Raw genomic sequence first — 24,364 nt, forward strand, 5'->3', positions numbered from 1 at the left:
AGAACTGAATTACAAGGAAACTTAGCTTTGTTGCAGTGATTGTGTGGATGGTTTTAATTTGCTCCTGATTTTAGAAATGAAACAAAAGCCTCAGCACTGAGGAGAAAAAATCAAAAAGATTCTGGTGGCTTTGTCATGACTCATGAAGTAGTGAAGCAAAACATAACATAGAAATACATAGTGCATGTTACTACTTAGACAACTTTATTATATTTTTAAGAGGCATACAGAAAGCAAATGATTTGTCATCAAGAATCTAATTTTTTCTGATATTTTACTTTCTACAGTTTCAGAAAATCTATGAACGTGAAATAATGCTTAAAAGAAAACCAGGCATGTTTTTAACTGGATGGCTCAGGAGATTGGTAATTTATTACAGAGCCTTTCACATTTAGGGCTGTAGCTCAAATACAGTTTAAGTTAGCAACTGCAAAAAACTACTGCTATCTTATTTTCTGTGAAATGAGTTGGTGGTCTCAGTTCAGCATGAAGTTTCCTTCCAGCAGAAAATCCACCATCACAATTGGCTATCTTTTGATAATCTGAGGAAGAGACCAAAAGCTTGAGGCAAAGACTGAGTCTTCCCACCAGAACCTTGTCAAGCTGTGTTGGTGAGAGTCCTATAAGAGCTATGCAGGGGCTACCTGTGCTACCTTGTCTATGGAAACCTTTGGACTTGTTATTTCAAAACTGTCCAGTTTGAGCTGAATTCAGAAGGCACATGTTTCATGCAGAATGAAAGGCAGAATTGCACCTGCCAGTGATGGCTTTCTTCTATCAGGGTCTGGAAATAACCTGAGTAACAGAAGGGATTCTACCTAGCGTTTTGTCTTGGAAAGACAGAGACCTGTTGGTTAAGCTTGAGAATTGGGACTACACTAACATTCTGATTCAAAGCAGCATAACTGACATTAATGCTTAGATGTGATTTTCTATTCCAGGATACCTGTAACGTTATTCTTCAGGAATATCAGTGTTAAATCATCATTTTTAACTCCAGATTGGATGGCTGGACATATTTACTATGTTTTTCCTACTGTGCCTTTAAACAATAGGTATTGCTGTAGTTTCTAGATGTTTTATGTTTTTCTGGATTTAGCTATACCTGCAGAGCTGCTTAAGTAACATGCTTGCTTTCTTGTCATATACTATATTATAAGAGTGATGGTGCTTGGGGCTGGTAGGAAGCTAAAGAGTATAGAACTTGGCAAAAAAAATCTGTTATTCTCTCATAGGATAAGGAACTCTTTAATGGATATGAATTAAGTATATAATTACCTTCTGTCTAAGTGCAGTTTTCTGGGTTTGGATTGGTTTTCTTTGGGGGTTTTTTTTGGTAGTTTTTTTAAGATGTCTGAGTCAAATTAACTTTTAGGTAGCTAATTTTTTGGAGGTTTTTTGAGATTTTGACTTCTCTAATCAGAAACAAAATATGGCATAAACCAACTCCTTTCTTGGCAGCAATTAAAATCCCGTAGCAGTTATTAAAATCAATAAACTTAGACTGAAGTTTGTCTTCACAGTGTTGAAGTCAAGAAATCTCAACTCATGTAAGGTTTGTATAAAGTGACTGTATTCTGTATGAAACAGTAAAAGCTGTTGGAAGACAATAATTGTCTGTTGTGGGGTTTGTGGTCATGGTGTGCCTTTTACAAAGGAGATGTGTACAAATCTTTGCAGTAACTTAAATACTTGACTCTGTTTTTCTTCCACTGGGTACATGAAAACCAATTCACCATTTCCATCAGAGCAGGGAGATGTTGATTGTATTTGCCTTTGAATACTGCCTTGAATACTACTGTACTTGAGTAGTTAACTTTTCCATAAGTCTTTGAAACATACCAGTAAATTTTTTCAACAAATAAATGCCAGCCTTTTTAAAATTTCTTATTTGACTTGCATATTCTTCAGCCTCTTTAAATTTCATGGCTGAGAGCAATTGAAAGCAGATTGTTTATTCATGCTCTGACTGTAACAGGAAGGAAATGAGAACACTTCATATAATTACCACAAAGTGCATCAATTATAGTTTTAATAATATTTTGAATTTAGTTATCAAGCATACTTGTAACATACTGCATTTTGCTGACTTCTTTTCTGAGTATTTTTTCCACTTTATAATATACAGCTATTGTGCTTCTTCCTTTACTCAAAGTTCTTATTCCACACTAAAAATAAGCATAAGCCAAAGATTTGCCATAGATCTGTTTTCATCAATATATAACTTCAACAGCAAGGAAAAAGACAGCATGCACTTCACAGCAGGCTTGGAAGGTTTTTTTCAAGTAACGGGCTCAAAATAGAGGTCCTTTTACATGGTACAATAACTTTTACGCCATGCCTGTTAGCATTTGAAAGTGCATCTCTGTTTAATGTTTTTGGTAGTAGTCCTGTCTACACAGTCAGGATCAGTCTCAGGTAAGAGATGAGCACCCCTCCATAGCTTCTGTACGGTGACAGTAAGATTAGTCTGCAGTTTACATTAATAATGGAATTGGCACCTAAGCTATTTGAAATACTTCCATGGTGCAGCAGTGCATAAAAGCATACCACCACCTCCAAAAAACTCCAGCAAAAAAAGCCTAGAGGAAATCTCACATGTCTTGTAGTTCTGAAGCTGGGTCAGTAGTATAAAATTATTTTTGTTCCTAAATCTTCAGACTATATTCTGTGGCCTGTTTCTTTGTGCCTAGTGTGAGTGGGTGTTTAACAGATGAATTGTCACTTGGCAAGTGAGGTATGGAAATGGGGAACAGAGTGCTGGGCTTCTGCTTCCCATTCCTCTCCTCCTGTCTCTTGCCAAAGGAATTAACAGTCTCTTAGCCTTTGTCAATAGTGTCCTAGTTAGCCGGGGATTGTGTCGCTGTGTTGGTGGACATTTGCAGACTGGCAGCAGTGCAGTGTGGGGAAGTTGTTCCTAGTGTGCAGCTCAGCTCGCGGGCTGCTGTGGGACAAGCACTGCCTTTTAATAAGCTTTGAGGCAGTCAGGCTTTATTACAGTTTGCACATAGCTTTCTGAGACCTGGACTCTTCCCAAGGATACCTGCTACCATGTTTGGGATTAGTGAGAACATTAAAGATTAACAAGGAATGAGGAAAAGCTGCTGCCAGAGTATTTTTTTGTAGACAGGATCTTAGTTACTTTCCAGGGTCCATAAAGTGAATCACTTAAATGTGTCCTGTAGGCAAAGTTAAATATATGGAACTTTTACCTTGGCAATTTACAATTTTCCTTATTAGAACTCTAGAATCTAAGGATGGCTCCCTGTCAATATTTAAGAATTACTTCAGAAATACAGGAATGCTCTTCTGTCTTCCTATAAAACTTCCAAAGCTGTGGTCATTTGAAAGAGTAAACCTAAATCCTTGAAAAGAAGAAAGTAATAATAGTGCACATTACTAGAAATAAGTTTATAGTTTTAAAAAGTAGCGTGATTTTCTACTCCTTTTTTCTACTCTTGAGTAGATCAACAAGTAATAGGTGTTATTTCCCAAACGGTATTATTTCCCAAACGGTGTTATTTCCCAAAAGGACTTGGTGATGATTTGCTTTCAGAGGAGGAAAAAAACCCCAGCAATCCAAACCCAATCACTCTTTTGGTTGTCAGCTGTTATATTTCCCAAGATTTTTGTTTCCAAGGTGTTTTTCGTTAGGTATCTACTTTCACGAGATCACAAAAGAACAGTGTGTCTGGCAGAACTTTATTTTCTTGCACGTGCTTCTAATCACATGCTTTCCTGTGAGTTTTACTTTACTGTAGTTCTAAATATTCCATAGTTGAAATAATATTATCTAGTGTTTTTTAATTTTTCTGTTTAAAGGGAGCATGACTACTCCCTTGCCTGCATTTCTGAGGACATTTTTAATATATTAGATTACACTTTCAAAACAGTAAGTAATGGAAATATAGAAGTTATCAAAAGAGACTGCAAAATTTTAGTATTTCATGTTCATTCCAGTGATTAAAAAAAAGAGAAAAGCAACTCAAAAAACCCTGAGAAAACAGCCTGTTAGGTGAAACTTTTGACTGAGTAATGTCTGTCAGTTTTGTACAAATGCAGATTTAAAGGTAGAAATAGAACATATTGTTACAGTGCTACCAGCCTTCTAGTTGGAAAAGTAGTGAGAGATCTTTGAGTTCACCATAGAGAAGCCCATAGAGATATATCAAATCATGTCCTTCATATTCATATATGCAAATAATTGTGAGACCACTCTTTTTGAAAGGTCATAGCCATCAGGGGAAGCTCCTGAGGGGGAAGAAAGCAAATGTCACTCCAGTCTTCAAGGAGGGTCTGAGAAATTATGTTCCCAGTCACTCTCGCCTTGATCACTGGAAAGGTGATGGTTCACATCCTTCTGGAAGCTGTTTTCAAACATTTGGGAGATATCAAGGTGATTGAGAGTAGTCAGCATGGATTTTTATGCAGGGGAGATTGTGCTTGGCCAACCTAAAACCCTTCAATGACGAGCTCGATGTATGGGCTAACAGCGGTGGGTGTTGCTTACTTTAGTAAGGCTTTCAGCTCTGCGTCCCATCCATCCTTGTAGACAGGCTAATGAAGTACACACTGGGAAGTGCACAGTGAAGGGCATTGAAAATGGGATGAGTTGAAGGGCTCAAAGGATTGTGACCATGCCACCAGTGATTGTGGCCAAGCTGGACACCAGTCACTGTGGAGTGTCCCATGGGTTGATTCTGAGTTCAGTGCCGTTTAACATCATCATTAGTAACCTGAACAGTGAGATGGAGCACATCCTCAACAAGCTGGCAGATGATTTCTAGTGGACCTTCTAGCCTCAGCCATTCTGTGAATGTGTTGTATCTTCACAATTTGATTTGTCTTGAAAAATTCAATTACTGCTCTTTATAAGTCTAAAATCCAGCTCATGACAAATCAAGAGAAGAGATGCCAGGTACAAAGGGTGGGCTGTGTGGGAGCAGGTGTAAGATGAGTATGAAAGATCAAATAGCTCCCAAGGAATAAGGAACGGTGTGAAAAAAACGGTGAAATACCCAATCTTTGAAGCAGGACGTTTTTGCAATGTATCTTGACTGCAGTATGATGAGAGGTATACGTGGTGATGTTTTCTTTTCCTGAGGAAAAAGGTAATGTATTCCCTAATACCTTTCTGGAAGCTGTGTGGTCAAAAAAAATGAAAGATATACTTCTACTGGATCATCAATTGTTTGGTATGAAACATTTTTGTAATGACAATATCTCTAGAAAGACATAGTCAAGTCTTAAGCTATCAGGCCTATATTTTTCATTCTTCACTGAAGGTGCTATGTACTTAAGATCAAATGGAGAATATAAATGAAAAGAAACTATTCAGTCTATTCTTCCAGTTGTGTTTGGGCCTTCACTGCAAGATTTCCTGGTGATGTTGTAAATCCATCTTTAAAGGTAGTGAAAAGATTTAATTTTCTTTTCATTCACAGACTGTGTCCCTTCAAGCAATTTTTGAACTCGAATGTAATCTTTCATAGCTTTTTACAGGTTGATCATCTTTAGCCTTAGAACTTAAAAGAAAATGCAAGGCCATTTAACAAGTTTTAAGTAAGGATTGTGAAAGAATAGTACAGACTCCCAAGATTTATGTAGTATGTGAGATCAACAGATAACACTTGAAAATTTTTATCCAAGCAACCAGTGTTTAGCAAAAATGCTAAATCAGTCCTAAAAGTTATTTGATAATGTTTTATTACGCAGTGCTGTTAGATTCCAATTTATAAAAAGATAAAGTGCTGAATAGAGGAACATTTGATGGATATTTTTCTGATTGCAAGTGAAAAGCTCATTTATTTTCTTGATTTAAGTGAAAGCAGGGGTGCAAGGAAAGGTCAGAAATCTCTATTCCAGGTAGAGGTTTTTCAAATCTACCTCTCTTAGGCTGCTGCTTTTATTCAAAGCCCCATTTGCTTGATTGTCAAGTCCAACTCTATCTGTAATTTTTTGTAGCCTTTCATTATCTTCAGCAGGTGTTTCCAAAAGGTCTGACTATATCATTGTGTCTGGGTACTGACTTATGTTTTGTCTGGTGGAACCTAAATTTAGTTTTTCTTCTTGTTACCTCAGTATTTCTTTACCATAAATAATTCTCAAAATAATTAATCCTCTGTGGTAATAAAACCCAATTCTCACAACCTTCATATTTAAAACTGGCAGGATTACTGACAACAGTTTTTTTCTCTCTTGATGAATATATCTGGTTTTGAAACTAGAGTAAATACAATCTTGGTCCAAAGTTCAAAGGGAAGGTCAAGGTGGAACAATATATTGTATTATAAGAGGGGCTTTGCTAATTTACCAAGCCAATGATATGACTAAACTTAGAGACAACTACTCAGACACTGTTATTGCCTAGAGAAAGTGCAGATAAAGTTTCTGAATTTGGCATTCTGAAATCATTGTTGACTTCTACATGAAAGAAGTACAAGGTGCATAAAATAAATGGAAAAAGTAAGACTGCTTATTGAACTGCTACCAGATATGTTAGGGACAGACAAGTGCAACACAGATGAGGATTTGTAGGCATGAAATTACATTACATGATTATTGATGTTTTAGTGAGATATTTTTGCCTTATCTGTTGCAGAACTGTCAGACACAAGAAGCAATGGAAGCAGACATTTTTTTTCCCCTACCATTTCTACGTCACTGTACATGGAATAATTTTAACCAGCAGTTTTGTACCAATTGCAAAAGGGAAAAAGTGTGCAAGGGAAATTCCAAATTTGAATTTTTTTCCTCATTGCTCTGGAACTCTTCAAGACTAAATTGAATGTTTCAGAACTGATCTTTATAACCATTTACATCTTTACCTTACAGGGTATGTAATCAATACAGGCCTTTTCTGTGCCTTTGGGAAGTTTGTCCTTGTCTGGTGGAATATGCATTTAATTACAGCACCAGAAACACATGTGTCTTCATATTGCCTATTGATTTCTAAGCTGGAAACAAAGTGGTGCTTTAGAGTTGTAGATATGCAAAATGATAGCATGGCTTCTACAGTCTCTAGGAAAAAATAGTTTAGAAAATGCAAGTTGAGCTGCATGTTTTATAATAAAAAGAAAATTATGTTGTTCTGTTGATACTGTGTGATTGCTTAAGGAGACACAGCTTACCTGGGCATGCTGGTTCTTAGTTTCCTCACGTGACCTTTGTATCTGTTAGCAAATTTCAGGTACATTTGGTAAAAAGATGCGGTATCAAAACAGACCATTTCTTTCAAATGTCATGAAAAGCAAATGTCATACAGAGGAGGGCATGTGTTCTGGGAGAAGTGTATTGATAGTTGAACCAGGGACAAATGCTGAATTATTTCTTTTGCTTTTCTCCAGCTTAGAAATATTTTTACTAAAATTCTAGGTAATTTAATTGAATACTTCATTTCATAACTGAAGTAGAATGGTGTAATATATTACACCAGGAATATAATTTGTAGATGATTACTTATATCTATAAGCATATATATAACACATTGAGGGATGAAAATATGTCAGCTACTGGGCAGACTATATTAGATCTCTTTCTTTTCTGAAGCTATAAGTTTGTTCTTTTCTTACTAGCATTTTTTTTTCATGTGCTGTCTTTTCAAGATGGCCAGATACCTGATAGTGGTCCTGGAAAGAATAATGTAAGTAATCTTTCACTGTTTGAAGGCAAACTCAGTCATCTCAGTAGTTACACTAAACTGGCTGCAGGAACTCTCATATCTATATATGTAAATACAAATAGTGGTGAGCGTTCTGCAGAGGAAAGGCATGCTAGAAACTTCAGATCTAATTCCTGCCATAAAGGTGATGAGCTGTACTAGCCAGCTGGAAAAAAATACCGTCATAACTTGTGGTTCTGACCTAAGAGAAGTATGGAGAACCAGAAGCTTTTTGATCACAAATGTACCTTTAAAGTAAGTTTAGTCAATAAAAACCCTTTAGTAGGATTTAGTAAAAACCCTTGGGTATGATTTTAGAGACACCTAAATGCAGTTTGAATTTTAGTTTTGTTGAAGTTTTTACTGCTAAGTACCTTGTTAAGGTTGTGGAAAAGTTATTACACCATGAAATGCTGTGAAAGGTAGGAATATGGATTGTTCAAAATATAGGAAATAGCCATAATAAGTGTTTTCACGGCAGTCTGCTGTACAAAGAAAATGCTGTATTCTGTATGAATGATCTATATTCATGATACAGAGGAAAAGATGATAAGAAAACAATCCTTTGAGTAACTCTAATCCGGAGAGTTTTAAAGTAACATTATGAATAGGACACACTTAGCCCGTGTAAAAGCTTATTCTTTATGAAAACCCAACTTCATCTGTCTTACTGCAAATATGAGCGAATTTGCAGAAGGAGATACTTGGGATGTAGTTTGAAATACTGTATTTGTTCTGTGCAAAAAAGTGCTCTAGCACAGGCAAAGCCCATGCAACCACTGGAAAGTGCATAGTAGTAAGTTACATAGACTTTTCACCTTTGGTATTTTTTCTTAATCCAGAGCAGGGAGGAGCTGTTTATAGTCCATACAAGTAGGGTGATATTTAAATAAAGTATTAAAGTATTATTTATAAATATAAAGTATTATTTAAATGAAAAACATCAACAAAATAGGGATTTAAAGAAAATGGCAAGGGTTAACACAGCTGCATGTAAACCAAAGAGTAAATAAGGCAGTTTTCTGCCTTTGTGTGAAAGTTTTGGGATGTGTGAGATTACAGTACTATTGAATGCCTGTCACCCCACAGAAACTGTTTCAGTTAAATTACCGGGCAAAAATGATACTCAGGGTTTCTATTACACATTTTAAATCCTTACTTGTGAGGCAGAACTTTGAGTTTTAAAGGGATTTTATATATATAGAATAACATAGGACTAAAAACTAGTTGCAGAGCATGCTCTCCTCTTGCATTTGATCCTGCTCTGATGTGTCCACAGCATCCAGAATCATTCTAACCTATGCAAAACCCACAGGAAATACATTCCTTCAAGACTGTTCATGTTGATGTATTAAGTTTGTTACTACACTTTTAAATTATGTGTTAATGATATTTGACATGGTAGATTTTCCTGCTATAGTAATTTTTTTGCCTATGATATCCACCTTTCCTTGTTTTGAGGCTTTGAACAGAAAGTCACATCCTGCTGCTTGTGCTGACATTTCTAGGGAGTGAAAGAGTTGGCCTGAAAAGAGTAATTAATTTTTTTCTATTCAGCTTGAGTTCAGTTCCTGTTAAAGTGAGAAAAGTCTATGTATCAGGCAGTGTACAAGCTTTTAATAAGTTACATTACCCCAAGTTGGCAGTAATTGAGTGACAGCAGTGAAAGAAAATTTTTGGAGTCTGTTCAGAGCCTAAAAACATAGTAGTGAGACTAACAGCTTTCATCAGGCTGAAACAGAGATAAAATATGGTTGATGGTAGCTAGCAGAAGGCCCCCTTGGCATAGATACAGCATCCCTCTATTTTCCATCCTATCCAAATACTTCCTGTACTTTTAAAATTTTTGGACATGTGTGCTTTGATAATTTAGGAGTTTGTTTTTGTTTGGCTGTTACTGGTAATTTTAATGGCTCTTAGTTTTAAAGAGAATTTTATTTAGATGCTCAATTTATTTATTTTAAAGAACTCTGGGATGTTCTTTATAAGAAGATAATGAAGGGGAAGTATTACATTAAAATAGGCTTTCTTAATTTTTCCAGTGCTTTTTACAATTCATGTGTTCTGTAATCAAAAAGAATATTTTAATGTTTAGATATAATACGTGTTGTGGAGACATTGTTTTCACCAGTGTTTGTCGTGGTCTTTTGATTATAATATATTTTAAAGCCCCAATCAGTTGCAAAAGAAAATGAACATCTTTGAATTCAAGGAAAGCAATTAACTTCAGAAAAGTCCTGATACTGTCCTTTGAATAAGGTTATATTGTCGCTGCTATTGTGCTAGAGTACCATTTAGTATTGAAGTAGTCCATTTTGTTCAAAGTGGACAGAAAATGGAATCATTTTGGAATGAAAGCGAAATTATTTTCTCTAACCCTAAACTGATCCAAGACAGTTCCAGTCCCTAAGAATGCAAGGGATCATACCACCTTGATAATAAGGAAATATTTTGATGTTGCTATGACTGCTTGAAGATAAACAAGGTTGTTAGAGATATGCCAGAAGAAGTATAAAGATTGAGTCTTTTGTAAGACCTTTAGATGTGGCGTGGATTTTGCAAGCCATGCTGAAGGCTAGTAGGTTTCTTGTCAGAGGACCTGACTGGGAAGTGATAAACCACATCAATATATTGCAATTTCTACCACTGTGCCACAAAAATGCTCCTCTGAGCAGGCTTCAACTTGCTAAGCCCTTGCAGTTGTCTTTCAAAACATTTTTGATTTTTTTTCTTCTCAGCAAGACATTTTTAGCTTACTTGTGCTTCATGCTTCACAAGCACTTGCTCACATACAGCTGAAGACGTTCCTTTATGGTTTTGTATGATTGTGGGGTTGTGTTTTTAAATCTATATTGTTTAATATAGATTATAATTCCTATGTTGTTTAGTATGATACTTTGAAGTCTAAAATACAAAGAAGTCATTCACTATAAATCATAGTAGAATCATTGTTGAGGTCATAGTTGCAAAAGCAAAATAATTTAGGGATAAAAGCCCTTTGCCTAGTATTGTTCTTTTAAAGTTAACCTGCTCTTTTTTTTTTTTTTTTTCATTGAAAGCCAGTATTATGTTCTTATGAATTATCATGGCTCATCACAGGTGGAAATGGATGGCATGGCCAGTTCTGTAAACTGGTCTCACAGCCAGTAAGGATGCACAAATACCAGCAGTTAACAAATATCACTGGTGTGACTCACCCCATCATTGTGAATCCTCTAGAGAGTAATGTTTTAGGAGCCCAACTTGTAAGTATTGGATTATCCAAATGAAAATTGGTTAGGATTATACTAAAACCTTACTAAAAGGTACATTAAAAAGGATGTGTGAAGGGTATGAGTCTATTCATTAGTATACACAGAAATGTTTTAAAGAGTTAATAATGTGGTTGGGGAGGAGGTAGCATCGACATTATAATACTATAATAGGTAATTCAGAGGAGTTTAGATTACTCACTGATACCTATGTTTAAAATCAGTCTTTAAAAACTGGTGATTTCAGAAACAGATTAGTAGCAAAACCTATGTGGAGTAATAGTTCCTGCAGACCTGGTTTGATGCTTAAATTACTAAGTATCAAAAATTGCAATGGCTAAACTGTCTAAAAATTCGCTGTTCTTTCCTCACTGCTTTGGTGAGTAAAGCTTAGTGAAAGGAGGGCCTAAAACCAAAATACTTTTCCACGAGCATGAGACAATATCCTAGGATTTCCAGATACCTAGTATACAAACTTGGAATAATCATCCCTGCTCCTATCAATAACTTCCTCTGAGCAGCAAGAATGATGTTTTTTTCTTTTTTGTCACATCTCATCGTGACACATGGTATAATTTTAATTTTGTTTGCATTTTTTCCTTCAAAACAGCAATTCAGATAAGTTCTGAAGTCTAGTTTCCCCTCTGTGAAAGAACACAAACATTTTCAGTATATGTTAAGAAGCAGTATGTGACTGCAATGTTTGTTCAAAGTAGTAGTCCTGCCAAAAAGATGTGAAGAAAATGCATGGCTAGTAACCTTAACATGAATCAATAGCCTTATGCAGTGAGGCAGGATACCATACTGGGATTGTACAGAGTGGAAGATGCTGTGCAAGGCATGTAAAACAATCCCTCCACTGCATTTAGCGTTACTGAAGCCTCAGCAGGAGCAGCGTGTAATTTGGAACACCGGAGTTCAAAGAAATGGGTGCCCCAAGACAGAACAGCTAGAGGAAATCAGCAAGAATGAGCATAGATCCAGAAAAAAAAAAATAACCTACTAGGAAACACAGAGCAGGAGAGAGTTTTTGCGTTTTTGTTTTGTTTTTTTTTTTTAAATCTAGGTGATAGGACTGAAGAGAGATGTTTGTCCCAGGAAGTGTAAGAAGGAAGTCAAGGAGTGGTTGTCTGTGCTTTCTGCTAATGAAGAAGAGAAGAGACAAGGGGACTAACCTTTTCTGTTGTGTTAGAAGGAAAGGAAAAACACTGCAATGGAGAAGAGTGAAAGAGAGAAGATTGCTTGGGAATTGTGCAACTTTCATCACCAGAGGCTTCAGAATAAGAGTGAACGTGAGCAATATTGTGTGAGATCAGGCAGATGAGTGAAGGTGACTGTCTCAAGTTCTTCACAGATCTATGAACCTCCTTTGGGTTTTTACCTCCCTTGGTTGAAATTAGCCTGCTTTTTAGACTTTCTTTTTGCACTTCCCAAATAATTATTAAATTAGAAGTACCTAAATATATATCAGTGGGGATCTTTATTCTCTTTTCAGCAGTACTAGTGATTAAATACACAAGATGAAGATCATAAGGAGTCCTACAAAACCAAATATAGGACAAAATAAGATTTAGTGCTGTGCCATGGTCACAAGGTCATTCTTTCATGAGAATGAATTCTCCTTCTGCTGCTGAGGTGGGTTTGTGAAGAGAAGAAAGGAGGAGGGAAGATTTTTCTTGAATTTAGTTGTTCTATGGGATTGCCAGACACTTTTGTTGTTCTCTGTAATACTCAGCTGTACATCACTGCATGGCTCTTCACATTTGGCTTAGGATCATAACAGGTTTCTCATTTGCATTTGTCTGGCATGCACAAATTATTTTACCTAATGGCAAAAGTAATGATGCCTTTATTAGTACAGAAATTAGGGACTTCAAGTTGGTAATTTGTAGTTATTAAAAAGTATAGCTGCTTTAGAGTGTTTTCAGAATATAGTATGAGAATTGCTAAAAGATTTTGCTTCACTTGCTCAGCCCAAGTGATTGGGATAAGCAGTTTCAACTTCAGTTTTCTCTGGAAAATTAGAATTAAACTGAAAATTAATGAATTAAATTAATGCTAATCCAAAGTTCTCCCTTCTGTTTCTAATGACTGCTTATTTTTCTTTGCAAATAAATTTCTAATGTGTAATGAATTGCCTAAAGAGACAAATCTGGGGAGTTGCTCAGGTTTTTTTTTCCCCTCCAGATAGTGGACTCGATTAAAAGATGCGTAACAATAATTCCTGACACATGTATTCACTTTTGTTAGTGGACTTTGGTGTTTTTCAGGGATTCTTCAAAACACATAGTATTTGGGTATATCAATACTATCCCCATACTGATTTCTAGTAGATATCCCCCTATTGAATTTAAGTTCAATGGTCTTGTTTGGAAAATTTTTTGAACTAAAAATATTGTTCCAGTCTATGCATACAATGATTTTAGGAATGGAAGTCTCCAGAATAAGACATCTAATTTAGTTTTTTAAAAAACTGTGATGTATTTTTACAGTGATATTAGTACATAAATCATTTTGTCTGTAGGAAAAATCTTGTGTTCCAAACAGAGCTATTTCAGTGAAGGACTTGTGACTTCAGAAAACAGTGAACTGAATATTCCAGACCAACTGAGGGTTCTTTTTTATTTTGCGGTTTTAGAATACTCCTACACAGATTTCTAAATTGTCTCTATTGTTAAGTATGTTCTGTAACTTCTGAAATTTGAGTGTGAATCAAGCTGTTGATACTTACTTTGCTAACTAGTACTGTCTTACTGTGCTTTCTCATCTCTACCTGCCTTGACCTTAGGGTGGAAGATCTTTGGTGCAGGAATTGTTACCCAGTGCCGTGCTGATTAGTTATCTGGTATAATACTGTCTTTGTGCGAATAGGACTTCTTGTCCTTACCAAAATCCAAACAGTAAAATATTTTAAGGTGAAAATATAATGAGGATGTTAAAAGCATTTTTGTAGAGTATTATCAACCTGTGAACTTGAGGGGGAAAATGGTACTTTATGTATTATGTCCATGTATTATATATCTGAGAAATTTTAGTGCCCGTGTAATGTATTGTTAACCCTAATGAAAACATGATAATTAGATATGTAGCTTAACATCCCATATATATTGAAGCAGGTTTTGTAAAATATGTGGATTTGTTCTTTGAGTCACAGTGTAGCAATAGAAAGATTTCTTTGGGGAAATGATGTATTTTCATACCTAGCAGATTGAATTGCCATAAAGTTCAGCACTAACTATGAATGTAAAGATGTATGCTGTTTGTTTATTTCTAGGACTTTTGTCGAAGCAATCTAAATGGAATGCTTTGAGAGCTGTGTGCCCACATTCTGCATTTTTTAATGCTGAAGCAGTACTTATCTGGAATGTATGCGTTTGTTAAAAAAAAAGCAAAAGGGGGTGGTGGAGGTGTGGGGAACAATTTCTTCTGGAAATCACAGAGGTAATACAGCACAAGCTGGATGTGTTGTTCTTGCTGTTGGAAAGACAATAGAGTATGTCTTACCTTTTTTGACCACATTTTTGATAACATCTTCTATCCTTAACCTGTTCTCAGAAATGCATCACCTCAGATTCTTTTTACATATTTTGTCCAAGGATTGTAGAGTTTCAGAAATCCATTTTGCAGCCTTTCATAAACAATAATAATTTAATTTCTTAAGGAAAATTTTTGCTCGAGTACTGATTTTTTCTACCTTATTTTTACATAATAGCAATTACTTCTAGGTTGATATCATATTGTGGTCTTCTGCCTCTTTGCATGTGTTTTTACATTACAGCCTGATAGATTCAGGGAGGCTTGAGAATATCCTAGAATGTGTTTAGAAAATCACACAAAGATACTAGGGTTTATTACATTAACTTTTAGGTGGTCTAAGCTGTTTTGCTCAGGTACTCTTACCTTCAGATCAATTTAAACTGGAAAAGCAAAGCAAGAGCTGTAACTCAGCCTTATTAGAGTCTTACAGGTTATGACTGAATAGGAATTCCTGTTTTGTCCGGGATTTACAGAATGAATGGGTATCTAAATCACTCAATTTGAGAACAAGTCTGGCATACATTATCAGCTTTAGTTGAGAGTTTCTTTACTTTTTTCCCTCCAAATAAGCCCTGTAGTTTTTATTATATAAACTGTGTTAGGAGTTGAGGAATCCTGTGACTACAGATGCTGAGAATGGATTATGAGAAACAGGACACCAGAAAATAGAGGATTATGAAGTGAGTTATCATGTTTCTAACAAGCCAAACTCTAGCTCATTTTTTTAATGTGTCTCCATAATAAAAGAAACAAAGGAAAGACAGAAAAGTAACATAAAGGCAGTGCTTTCCAGTTTTACAGCTGTGTGAATTGGTAAACACTTATAAATAGGAAGAATTTAGATGAGTGTTCACTCCAATATCAAGTGATATGGTAATGTTTCGTCTGTATTTTTTATGTGCGATGTGTCTGCAAATGTGCCTAATAACCCTGGGCAAAACTTGCTGTAGAGGTGGCTTCCCATCCCTGTGGTTGGGGTGGTGGGCAGCAGTGGGACTGCCTCCCACTGAAAGGATCTAGGGCAATTTGAGTAGAAATCCCAGCGGCTCGGTGGCTGCCAGCCCGCGCGTGTTGAGGACAGACACCAGGGTGTCAGTAGGGAATGTGCTGCTGGAGCGCAGCAATGCCGAGAAGAAATGTGAGGAAGATGCAGTCAGGGAAAGCCTGTGTCTGGGTCCTTGCACAGCGTTATTGTGACGGAGAAACTTGTCATTTTTATCAAAACAAAGTTGGTTTAAAACTGGCAAAACAAAGCTTAATTAACTTTTCAGAGACTAATGTTTAGGTTTATCGTGGTATATGTATTGTATATTTATTTTTTTTTCCACAGAAACCTGCTAATATTTTAGTTATGGGTGAAGGTCCTGAGCGAGGAAGAGTAAAAATTGGTATGTTTATATCTTTGATAAGTCCCAGTGTAGCATTTAAGTTAGAATGTTCTCAAGGTGCAGTTGTACCACCTAAAGTAGTCACTGTAATACCAGTATGTGCCTGGGCACATTTCATAAATGCTGTTTTCTGAGTGACTGGCTTCATCATATTAACCCCATGTACCAGTTCTGACAATGAAATGCTGTAGCCTCATCAGTAAAATTGGAAAATGTCATTATATTTTGCTTAAGTGGGTGTTTGTGTGGGGTGGGGGATTTTGATGTGGGGTTAAAGATGACAGCTAGCTAGGAGGAAAGGAGGAGAAAGAAGCGGGGTTTTAAAATTTCCTCCATTTACCTCTAATGCCATGACATCTTGCTGCTGCTTATAGAAATCTAAATAGGGAACTACTCATTGCTACAAACCTTAAATCTTAGAATGGAGTCAAAGATGACATTCAGCCTACGAAATATTCTTGAAGGAGTAGGCAGGTCCCTTGGAGACGAACACAAGGGATCTTAAAAGTGCAGAAAACACAGAAATCCATCAAAAATGTTTAGTGAGAGCTAATAGCTAATGCTAAATGCCTAGCCTGGGGTGTACCAGGTTAGAAAGGACCCAACACTTCCACACTATTGTAACATTTTCTGGTGGGAGTTACTATTTGCAGTGAGAGGATAATTTGTAGAAGTTCAATTGTTTTAAACTAAATACATAAATAAAAATTAACAGTAGTCTAACAATAATAAACTGTACCAGGCCGTGCATTATCATGGCAGTGCTCTAATAGCAGGCTACTAATGCACAGCCTGCTTACATTTGTTATGGTAATGCAGCCCCATTTGGAAGGGTTTTTTAAAGCTAGTTTATATTTTTCACTTCCCTCTGGCTTTCTCTTGTGAGAGTACTCTTCTGCATTGTTGCTCTGTTCTCTTAGTGTTTTGTTGATCTGAACTATATTGTTAGTCACTAGTAGAATGATTCAGGGTAGGATTTACTGGGAGCGTTCAGTGCTGTTCTAGGCCTTCCCTTGCCCTTTGGAATCCGGGGAGCGATGGCCAGGGTTGAATGCTTCTGCAGATCCTACTCTGAAAGTTTTTAATGCCTTTCTGAGCTTTTAAGGTTGGCAATAGGGATTGAGGTCTGCATAGAAAACAGGTACAGCATGGACAACAGAAGGGAAAATTTCTTCATATTACCTTACTCTTCATGGAGGGTTTCTTCCAAAACAGAGCATGTATGTCATCCTCTGGACTCATTTTCGACAGTGGTGGTGATATTTGCTGTACACAACTACTTGCTAGTAATTGCACATAGACCACCCATTTATTTCTTAATTTAGAGTTTTGAATTAATTTGAGAATCACTTAGTAAACAACTAAATTAAGTCAGACTCTGTTAATGGACAGGTGAAAGATTCTGTATTGGGCCACCAGTCCTCTGAGCCATCCATTCCCAGCAGGGCAAGAGGGAGGGGAACCTTGGATTTTGAAGTGTGTTATCAAAATGTAGATTTTTTTTTTTTCCTTAAGATTGCCACAGCAATAAAAGAATGCAGAAGTTATACACATACCAAGGGCTTCCACTTTTCCAGTGTAACTAATTTTTCTAAAAGATACATAACTGGTATTTAACTTAAAATAATTTTTATAGGCGTTTTGTGTCATTTTGGGTCATAAATTCACTTTCTGCCAACAATTTTCCTTATTATTCATAGTTACTAGTGACTTGACCAATTTTGAGTAATTGATATTTTAGTGTAAAAAACTGTAAAATGTTTCTCTTTTTAAATGCATTAAAGCAATCATAAATAGGAATGCATATGAAAAAATAATTAAGGATTGTGTAGTCAAGTTAGAGACCCATATTTACACTGCAGTATTCCCTCACTGAGCTATAGCATGTAGGTCCTTTTCCCTCAGGGTAGCTACTCATCTCATTCCATTCAAGTCTTTCTCAGCATATGAATATCCCTACATGAAAAGGTCCCTCTTCTTGGGTTTCGGGGTTGGTGGATCAGGAAAGCAGTTTCATGGGAGAAGCTGCGTATTTTAGTCTCTGCCCATTTTTTCCTGTATGACTTATATTTAGTTGTTCAGACAACTTTCTAGGCAGTTGTACACTACAAATTCTAGAAAGCAGTTTTTAATGATATAATGCCCACAACCAAAATTTTAAAATCATAGTCTGAATGGTGTTCAGCACTGGTATATTGATATATGCATCTTGATAGAAAATCAGCAGGGAGGCAGATGCTGTAGGCTTAGGTGCTGTTTTTGTGTGAAGGAAGTCTTGCCACAGCTAACTTCATGAAGAGGGAGATTTTGTCATGTGCACGTATGTATTATAAATCATTCTAACCTTTGCAGAATCTGCATTTTGCTCACTTTAAAAATTGCTGCTTTGTGAAAAAACATCCTGTAATAATGGGAATATTTTACCAGAGAACATCAGGCAAAATGAGTCAGGATTTACCAGTGTCCTGAGGAGCTGATGCACTTCTTCAGAACAATGGTTAATTCATTGTTATAAATGACTCATGTTAGTAATGATTTATAATGATATACTTAATAGGTGATATACTTCATAGGGCATCCAGTAACTTCTACAGAAAGAAAATCTACTCAGAGAGTCCGTATCTGCTACAGTCTGCCTTTGCATTTTATTTAGGAGTGACGATAGTGCTAACAAGTAAACTCAATCAGTTTGTGAAAAAAAAAAAAAAAATTATTAGTTTCTCTCAAATTTTAAAGCGTCTCTCTTTGAATTTTGCAGCTGACATGGGCTTTGCCCGATTATTTAATTCACCTCTGAAGCCTTTAGCAGACTTGGATCCAGTAGTTGTAACCTTCTGGTATCGAGCTCCAGAGTTGCTTCTTGGAGCAAGACATTATACCAAAGCTATTGGTAAGTAAATTGGAGAAAAATGTACTGTTTTGTTCTTTATGTAAACTGTACCCAAATATTAAAGCTTTGATAAATTGTTCAAAGGACAGTAGCTGAGTTAAAGGTATGCTACTTGTTTCTTGAAGAAGCATTAAACTTTGACAAATTGATGAGTTTACTGGGGTCTCAGGCTATATATAGAAATGAAATATATTGCTGGATTTTGGCTCCAAATGCTCTGCAATGCAATCTAAGTTTGTGGCTTTCACGCAGGACTTTCATAAATGCTGTTAGAGCCTATGAAAAAATATGAAAGCATCTTTGAACTGCTAGTTGAATCCATCTTAGGATGACTGTGAGGCACAGTGCATTAAATTTATTGCAGAGGTTATTACCTAGTGTAATAAATATATGAAATAACGAATGTACAAAATGGAGAATATTGTGGCTGCACTAAAGCTAAAATGTAAAATTAAGCTGCATTTTAGCCTCTCTGTGTCTTTTTCAAAGACAGATGACAGATGGCCAGAGCTTCTGTGGGCTGTAGAACAGCCCAGCAGCAAACTGGAGGGAGATTAGATTCACTTTTACTGCATTGATCAGCTTTGCTATGGAAGGGAGAGAGACTGTAGGGAAAAGCACTGGAAGGTTTTCTCTTGCTACCTGGTTTAAAAGATGTGTTAAAGGCTGGCAGCCAGTTCTGGGAGGAAGTAACTTCCCTAGCAGTTACTCCACTTTGCAAGACATGGACGTTGTATGTCAGCATACTGTGTTGTTTCTGTAACCTGAAAGTCTTCCTCAGAACTCAATCTTTTTTTCTTGTTTTGTTTTTCTAAAGATCATATCTGTTTCTGTCAGCAATTCTAATGTTTATACCTTAAATGTATCTTTGTTTACTTTTCTGTTAATACTGTGTTTATTTTATAGATCAGATAAATTTTTATATGTTCCTTTAAACTGCTTAATTTGTTGTATTTGCATGTTCCCTCGCGTTACTGCTGTTTTTGCTGATTGCAGTGTGTGAAACTGCATGGGCAGTCATAGCCTTTAGTCCACAGTTTTTTCAGTGTAGATAAAAAATGACTGTAAAAACACTGAGTAATGGAGTTATGCTGTTTGCATTATTTGCTTTTGTCCTTGTTTATGACCTTGTTCATTCAAGGCTCAGTATAGCACCACTTTGAGTTAAAAATTGTGTTTGTATATACTAGAAAAGAGTTGAGAAAACAACTGGGAAGATTCAGGCAATCTGACTATTAGATAGGAGAGCAACAGTGTAAAGAGAAGGGTTATGAGGTTTGGGGGTTTATTTAAATGAATGTTATGGAAAAGTTGTGAGGTGTGCGGGCTTGTAGCAATCTGCATGTTACTCTCTTTCAACTAAATGCTATAGATAGCATTTGGTTTATACCAATACCACTACTTTTGTACTTTTAGGATTTACTACTTAAATACTACATTACTACTTTAATACTTAAACTTGGCTGATCAGTGACTGCACATTTCTTGGTCAGGACAGTGTGGCATTAAAAGGGCAAGATACTGGTTGGCTTTACTTTCTTTGTGTTTTGTGTGTTGACCATTATCCCAATAGTTTCCTTCACTTTTATTCTTAACCAAGTTAATTTTTTACAATGTTAAGTGGTAACTACGCTTCAAAAACCCCACAAAAACTTGTATGCTATTATCTCAGCTCCTGTGTAGTTTCTGAATTGGGTACCTCCATTCAAAGCTAAAAGAAAAAGTTGAGGAAGTATTGCACTTCTACAATAGAAACTTGACCTTATCTCTGATAAGCTAAACACTAACATTCTACCTCATCCAGATGGTTTTGGAAAGTTTCATTTGTTCTTCTTTTTATTTGTGTTCTCCTTTTTTAAAGATATTTGGGCCATAGGGTGTATATTTGCAGAGCTGCTAACATCAGAGCCAATATTCCATTGTCGACAAGAAGATATCAAAACTAGTAATCCTTATCACCATGACCAGCTGGACAGAATATTCAATGTAATGGGATTTCCTGCAGGTACATACTGTATTTTTTATCACCACTGTTCAAAGAAAGATGTCCATATTGCTTTCTTTGCATATGAAGGTGGCAGCTGATCAAAGCAACAAAGCTGTTCAAACACAATCTTTATTTCACGAATTAAAAATCTAGAATCCAATGGTCAAATTAGATATTTTCCCTTTTATTAATGCTAGGGTTATCTTTGTGTATACATGTACCAATGCTTTATTATTTTAAAAGATTGTATTTAATGCTGGGTGATTAAAAATGAGAAGGAATATTTCTACATTGCTTCATTACTGATTATTGATTTGGAAGGTGACTGATGATTTATGAAACCAAGCAAAATATATATATATATATTTAGTGAATATTATGCATTTGTTTAGCTCATGCCAAATTAAATGTAGCCTTTGGAAGTAATGGAGGGTATAGATTTTTTCCCCCCACCTGGTGGAAAGCTGGTGGTCTAGAAAAATTTTCTTTATTCCAAACCAGAAGAAAGAACTGGTTGTATGAACCAAAAAAAAATTACAGTGGGGATATCACTTGTTGGATTTTTCCCCTCAGTGTTGGTTATACTTTTGTTTTTATGCAGGCTGCCTTGCTTCTTCAGTTAATACTTTGTCTTCTAATGTTCACATGATTGCAGGAGTCAGTAACAGAGGCCTTATTTTAACTTCTTTTATGTCTTTCTCCTCACTCCTTGTGTTCCCTGCTCCACTATTAATTATGTTTTTGGGGTTTTTTTCCTGAACTTGCCTCTTCCTTTCACATGACTTTTGTGGTCTATATGTTTGTGGTGGTTCTAGAACTTTGTTATTAAACATGTTCTTATTTTTGCTCTTGCCTTTTTTGGTGTACGTGTACTTCATTGCTTCTGTACTGCTGTATGAGATTCACAGAAATGTTGCCTTTGCATATTGTCTCCTTAGTTTTGCTTCTTCAACTGTCCCCTTCTTCTTCTGAACTAGAATTTTACCCTTTTATATTTTTCTTAGTTCATTTGGGTTTTACATTGGCTCTGTATAGCTGTATAAGTAGATCATACTCTCATTTTGGTTTTCTGATTGGTTTAATTAATCCTTTCTAATGGTCTGTGTTTGACCTTTGGAGTTCTTTGGTTTTTATCAAGAAATGCTTTTCATTCAATTGCAGCAATTTTTTGCATTTTAATTGACACTTGTCATATCTGAAACAGTTTCTCATGTCTATGGGATAGGAAGGAAGAGAATATTTTGTTTAACTAAGTAATAATTAAATAATTATGTCTGATTTATTTATTTAATGCTTTTAAAATCAGTGTTCTGCAGTAGTGATCAGACTTAGTAAAGATTTGAATTGAACCAAATTAGTTGCCCACAGAGTCTTTTCAAGAGTTGGAGCTTAAGACATTTGAGGCTAGGTGCTGGTAGTGAGTTTTTTGTTTTATTCTAAAATCCATTTTGGCCTTGGTCTACATTGAGGTGAATTATTCTTCATTTTGAGTGTGCAAACTTTAATTTTTCTTAACTTCCTATTTAATAACAGTATATCTTACTTTGCAGAAATACCTCTGGGTAATTTCCTGTAACTAAAAGTGCTGTCAGAACAGAGAATCCCTTAGAAGGAGACAGGGTTTGCTGGAGTCCTGTGTATTCCTGTCCTGAGATCACAACTTTGTATAAATAAATTAAATAACAGTCCTGAAGGGTTCAAGCACAAGGCCTGATGTGTTTTTCTTCAGCGTTGTTTTGTGGCCACTGTAGCTGGCATCTTTTTTTCACATTCTTGAGTTAATCAGCACACAGCTGGAGCCTCTTAGGTGTTGGTATGATTTATTGTGAAGAGGTGATGAAAGAATAGGAGCTAGGGAGTACAAAGACATAAGAAACTTCAAGGTTAGAGAAGCAGAATTTAAAAAAAAAAAAAACTATCAAGGCTGTGGAGATACTTGGAAATGCTTTGTTTTACTCAGAGAGAAAGGGAAAAAATAATTAATACTGCTTTGCAGATAAAGATTGGGAAGACATAAAAAAGATGCCAGAACATTCAACCTTAATGAAAGATTTCCGGAGAAACACGTAAGTCTGGGTTGAGCTTTCTTAATAAAACATATTTTGTATCTCTTTCCTACACTAAATTTCTTGCAGTTTGAGTTGTTTTCTATGTAGATGCCAAAGAAGGACTATGAAATTGTTATGACTTAGATTGTAAAAATGAAAAATAGAGTTGTTTCATAGTGGTGAACTTCATCTGTTGAGGTGGTGTGGATCAGCAGAAGAGTAGCCAGAGGCTGTAAAGGGTAAGGTGGCAGGTGTGAAACAGGTGATGCCAGTAAGACCCCGTGCAGGTCTGAAGTTTGCAAAGCACAGTGTGTCAAAGCACAGCCATTCCCAAATCTCTGGTACTGGCAATGATTTTCTGTAATAGCTGCTTAAAAGGGGTCTGGTAACCTTTTACCATTTCCAGCAAACAGTGTGAATAATTATTAGGTTTGGTGTCTAGGATAGCTTACAGTGACAAAAGAAAAAAATACCCTTCAGCTTTGCTGTCACATTGCCACAGGCTAATACCTGCACTTAAAATGCCACCCTGTTGCCTGGTTTCTGTGCTGAGGCATTTGGGTCTGTATAGTTACATACATTTCTTGCATCTGCCATGCTATTGCAACCATTTAGAAACCTTTTCTTTGAGTTTCTCTTCTAAAAAAAGTAAATGTGAATGTTCTGATTATGAGCTGATTATATATCTTCACTGTCATGAGAAATACACAGAATCAAATAGTATAATAGTAAAATTGCTACCAGGCGATTTAAATCCAGTTGATAGTTTGCTGTCTGCATGTGGGTTAAAAGTGTGTGTGGATATGATATGCTTTTATAAGGATGTGAGGGAAACACGCCTTTCTGCAGTTCTGATTTTTAAGCAATCTCTGGTGTTGATAGTTGTGATTTTTCCCAGCTTATTGGATCTGCAGGGAGACTAAACTGTTCTTATTAATATGTTTTGTGCCTACCAGGAAGACTTTGCAGTATCAATGTTTTACATATTAGAAATACCACTTCTGCTTCCTTTTCTAGGTATACCAACTGCAGCCTTATCAAATATATGGAAAAACATAAAGTTAAACCAGATAGTAAGGCATTCCACTTGGTAAGTTCCTGCAGACATAAAAAATCAAATTCCTTGTATATGTTACAGTTGTTTCAAGTAAGAGTTGAGCTGGTGTCAAGTCCACTGTAACTAACTTTATAAATTAAGTTAGGAATGATTGATACTCTGCAATCTGAAAAATTGCAAAATCACTTTATCTTATATTGATGAAATATCTTCTCACATTGATAAAATGATTCTGAGTGTCATTCACTGGATTAGGTTCAGTATCAAGTAATTTTGAATTTTTTGTTCTTTAAGTTGTGTTATAATTGTGTTAGCCTGTAGTTACATTTGCAGTGTTGCTGCAATCCTTACTCATTTTGCTGCTTTGCATACTTTCAATACTTAGTTTTACTTTTAAAAATTCCTATATGCCTGGCTTTTTTGATCTTCCATATGGTTACTTTGGTCTATATAAACTGTAGTGATTGTCCCATTAATTCATGATGTATGAAGTTTACTGCATTTTTATTGTGTCATTTAGTAAGGTAATCTTTATATCAAGCAGTT

General features: G+C 36.0%; 1 protein-coding gene across 6 annotated transcripts in view; it reads left to right on the forward strand.

Annotated features, from left to right (window-relative positions):
* CDK8 (cyclin dependent kinase 8) overlaps positions 1–24,364 on the forward strand; it is a 69,189-nt gene that overhangs the window by 35,468 nt on the left and 9,357 nt on the right. For 2 of the 6 annotated variants that reach the window (XM_053970478.1, XM_053970479.1), the window contains exons 5-9: positions 15,779–15,836; positions 18,595–18,726; positions 20,588–20,731; positions 22,710–22,779; positions 23,779–23,851. In XM_053970478.1, the coding sequence (XP_053826453.1) occupies positions 15,779–15,836; positions 18,595–18,726; positions 20,588–20,731; positions 22,710–22,779; positions 23,779–23,851 (477 nt within the window). Of the gene's footprint in view, positions 1–12,094; positions 12,547–14,185; positions 14,353–15,778; positions 15,837–18,594; positions 18,727–20,587; positions 20,732–22,709; positions 22,780–23,778; positions 23,852–24,364 lie in introns of those variants that run through there. The other 4 variants (XM_053970481.1, XM_053970482.1, XM_053970480.1 and 1 more) reach the window with 4 other exon arrangements.

The sequence above is a fragment of the Vidua macroura genome, chromosome 2 (genome assembly GCF_024509145.1).
Source record: "Vidua macroura isolate BioBank_ID:100142 chromosome 2, ASM2450914v1, whole genome shotgun sequence".
In the NCBI taxonomy this organism is placed as follows: Eukaryota; Metazoa; Chordata; class Aves; order Passeriformes; family Viduidae; genus Vidua; species Vidua macroura.